Genomic DNA, 4,304 nt, shown 5'->3' on the forward strand with positions numbered 1-4,304 from the left:
GCCCGAACTGCCTGTAGGTCTGGAGAAGTGAGAAGTAGCATCTGCAGGTCTGCCCGAACTGCATGTAGCTCTGGTTCATTTGGAGTAGCCTGAGCACGGTCCTCAGGAGAAGGGACATTTGTGGTCCTCACTGAAGGGTCGGAGGGAGGACCTACAACAACCTCAAAATGCACATTATTGGATGACGAGAGGCGGGTCTCGGGAGGAGGGGAGGCATTCGCACAAGTCTCGAGGACTACACCCTTCTGCACAGCTAGATCCAGATCTGGAGATGAGACGGCCGCCGGGGGCAGAGAGGAAGAAAACACATGAGTGCTTCCAACCGCAGGAATGAGATCCTGAGTAGCCGCACTAGCTGACTCTGCGACGTCACCATCACCACGTGATTTAACTGCCTTTCCTACCACAGCGGAGATCCTAGCGAATTGAGACGTGCCTGGAATCGAGGGAACAGAGCGCTGGGAACCTTTCTTCTTCTTCTTAGCCATCGGAAAATTCTCATTTACCGGCGTGAGGCTGGCAAACGGCGGCGATTAGGGTTACAAAAGCTAATCGCCTTTTTAGTAGCTCTAAAATTTTAACCAGGTCGCCTTTTTTTTTTTGGATGCGATCATACCAGCACTAATGCATCGAATCCCATCAGAACTCCACAGTTAAGCGTGCTTGGGCGAGAGTAGTAGTAGGATGGGTGACCTCCCGGGAAGTCCTCATGTTGCATCCCTCCCTCTTTCTATGTTCGTAGAAAGGAGAGATAGTTGACATCTCCTCTGAGAGAGACGGGATTTGACATTTGAGTCTTTAAACACATCTGGTTAAGGCTCTCCACCCTCGCGGTGGATCTAACCCAATTTTTTAAAAAAATATATAGTTTTGACAAGCCGACCAAGAAAGTATTCCATAGATAATTTTTTTTTTAATTCTTTTAAGTTGTCCTCAAAATGTGTATCTATTCTTGTCTCCTCCAATTTGAAAACTAGTGATTCTCCATTAACACTAAAGATATTCGATATCTCAAGTTGTTTTCTATCACATCCTTATTATAATTTTGTGACTTCCAAATAAAAACCCCTACCATAATAAGTGCGCTTTTCTTCTGTCCCGTCCCCGACCTAATATTTGGCTTATGATGTATAAATAGGATTTGCAAAATAACTAAAAAAAAAAGTCAATTTAAACTTTAATTATTCATTCTATGGGACAAGTTGACAAATAAGTATTATATGGGACAACAAGTGCGCACCAAAGACAAACACAGTCACCATTGTAAACTGCGAAATAATACTCACTCCGTATATAATATACTATATTGTTTCAAACTCCAAGGTGTGACCGTACTTATAACCAAACTATTTTAGGTAATATACTACTACTGTACAGTAGTTTTTGATACGTGTACACACAGTGACACTTGCCTATAAATATTTTTTTCGCTCCACAATATTAGTCTTATACGTGTAATCATCAAATAAGTTGACAGAGTTATTATATTGCTACTTGCTGACGACACATCGCCATTCACCAAGTCAGACGACTCTTCCATTTTGTGATTTTTTTCTTTCAAATTATTATTATTGTTTCGTGTATAGTCATTAAAATTCATATGTAAATATATCTTCTATCAACATATGTCATCAGAAATGTGCCTCCTCTGTTTTGAAACAGACGTATGTAAGAGGAAACCTGACCTATCTTATCACACGGCGACTAAAACAATAACTAGAGAGATGCCAAAAGAAACGAAAGAGGGCAGAAGAAGGTGTGGAACTATATATATATATATATATACCAAAATTGGCACAAAGACAAAAAAATAAAGTCGAGATTTTCACGAAGAAGGATACCACCATCAATTAATGAACGATATAGTAAACAATAACAATGATTCTTTAACCAAGAAATAAAATAAAAAATATAAGCAATAACCATGAATTTCTTTCACCAATATAACCTATACTTAATTAGATATATACTGTGAAATAATTGAAATAAAGAGTATAAAATACCGATTAGGGGCGGTGGGGTTTGGACGACTCGGGACTGCACCTATTTTAGGAAATGACTAAACTACCCTTGTCAGACATAACCAAGTAGTCCAATCCGGTTAGAAAATATGGATATATATTCGCGTACGTACACAGTTCGAGATCGTCGTAGTAAGACACGTGTGAACGAATGACACCGTTATAAGGCAAAGACAAGTACAGAAGTCACGACTCTCGGAGGCGTGACTCATGACCGGTTCAACTTTGTTAGGCCGGATATCGTACGGAATATTCCTGGGATCGTGTACCGTACCACTTCCGTCAAATTGTACCTTTAGAAAAATCAACCCTCACAATCTGACTTTTCTGAATCAACCTCTTACACTTGACTTCAACATCTCAGTTATCATCACTACTCATTTTCTTTTTTTCTTTTTCCCAACTTGGATAGTTCAAGTTCAAGCTGATTCATACAATGATTTAATATACCATTCGACTAACAATTTCTAGCGTCAAGTAGGATACGACTTCACAACTAATCATACTTGTTATTTTTGGGCATATAGTTGAAAATATTCAAGGTTGAACTGGCCATGTATCTCAATGTAAAACACAAACGTATTAGAATTATTTTCAGTATTTCTCAACGAGTCTACGTGAAAGATCAAACATACAAAAAAAAACATAAGATTTCATTTTCATACTTTCTTTTTTTTGTATTATAATAACTGGTATAAAACATTCTCAACGTCGACGTTATCAAAAAACTCTTTAGTTTATTAATGTTGTATTCCTTAACATCAACTGAATTATTCCTTTAAAAAAAAAAAAAAATTGGGTGGTGTACTACACATAGATGGCAAAAAGACAGTGTGACTTATAAATGTGTAGAAGAGAGCAATTAACGAGGAAACATTACGGGAGACAAATGTGAGAACAAAAAAATGCTAACAATTCTTCTATACAGAGCGTGTGTATCTCTCTGTCTGTCATCTATAGATTCATTCACTCCAGCTATCTGAATCATGCTCGTCGTCACTTCCCGCCATTGCCTATATATATATATATATATATATATTTAAGAATAACCTTTTTCTCAATAGTGCTCAAAATTAAACCAACAAGGAGAACGAAAGAGAAAGAGAGAGAGACCTGGCGAAGAGTATTGGCTTTCTCTAGAATCGCAGCGACCTTCAAGTTGGTTTTTGGAACAGCTACTTGAAAATTTGGTCTCACCGAGGCATCCGCTGGTCTCAGGTTGAACGACTGCTATTGTATTTTTATTATTAGTCGGTGGCTTTACATACATCATAGGAAAATATATATGAATTAATATGAGTTGACCTTGCTCCTTATGATCTGCAATAGTGAATCATTCTCGTCCGCTCTGACTCCAACTTGTGTCCTGTTCTGTTCAGATACTTTCCTCAACTGTACAATTGAGTTGAATGATCAGCGTGAGAGAATGAGCCTATTTTAGTACTATTAACCGTAGACTAGTAATTTATTATTTTAAAGTAATTACCATGCTTCTGTCAATGCCAATAACAAGCGAGTCATGTGAACGATCAACCTGAGGTTCCTCTTCTAACTTTGCAGGGTGAGGATTGCTATGCTCTCTTAAGTTCTGACTAAACCATTCGAGTGCCATTGCTTCAGCTCTCCAGTCAGCTTCTAATGATACTTCCTCTGCAAGTGGTGACTCCATTTTTTTATTCAAACACTTCAGTGTACTTTCATCGTTATGCATATAGGTGTCGCTTGTTCCACTGACTGCTGAAGGAGACTGTTCCTCAGCTGCTTTAGATGGTTCATTCAGAGTAGTTTCTACACAAGTTGACACGCCTTCCACTCTAGAATCTTCTCTATATACATGAGAATTGTGGTTTTCACCATCTGTAGTCGACGCTTCTGATAGATACTGTGCCTCGGTCGCTTGAACTGATCCGTTCTGTGTGTTTTCATCCCTATGAATGTAGAAACTATTGTTTCCACTACCTGCAAGTGATGGCATTTCGGTTGATTCAACCAGCTTCCCTATCCACCATTGTGTCGGAGGAAGAGGCGGAAGCGGAGGTGTTATCTCTGGATCTGCCTGCGGTGTTTCATCGAAGGTCATGGAAAAGGGAAGCATGGATTCAGGGGACACGTCCAAGCAATCTTCTCCATCAGTCAGATCCATGGAAAGAACAGACTCAGAGATATGATCATTTAATGATGTGAAAGTTTCCTGGTTTGGTGCATGAAGAGCTTCTATTTCTGCTATGCTTGAAGGGAAAAGCGTTTCGTTGCAAGTTAACGCTTCCTCTGAAGTTGAAACCT

General features: G+C 39.0%; 1 protein-coding gene across 1 annotated transcript in view; it reads right to left on the bottom strand.

The window, feature by feature from the left end:
* The window catches only part of LOC104710003 (protein SCAR4-like), a 5,101-nt gene continuing 3,573 nt past the window's right edge, over window positions 2,777-4,304 (bottom strand). Inside the window, exons 2-5 of the mRNA XM_010426530.1 lie at window positions 3,508-4,302; window positions 3,327-3,413; window positions 3,135-3,248; window positions 2,777-3,034 (exon numbers count right to left, since the gene is read on the bottom strand). Of these exons, the coding sequence (XP_010424832.1) occupies window positions 2,984-3,034; window positions 3,135-3,248; window positions 3,327-3,413; window positions 3,508-4,302 (1,047 nt within the window). The 3' untranslated portion in view covers window positions 2,777-2,983. The remainder of the gene's footprint in view (window positions 3,035-3,134; window positions 3,249-3,326; window positions 3,414-3,507; window positions 4,303-4,304) is intronic.

The sequence above is a fragment of the Camelina sativa genome, chromosome 8 (assembly GCF_000633955.1).
Source record: "Camelina sativa cultivar DH55 chromosome 8, Cs, whole genome shotgun sequence".
NCBI classification, from domain to species: Eukaryota; Viridiplantae; Streptophyta; class Magnoliopsida; order Brassicales; family Brassicaceae; genus Camelina; species Camelina sativa.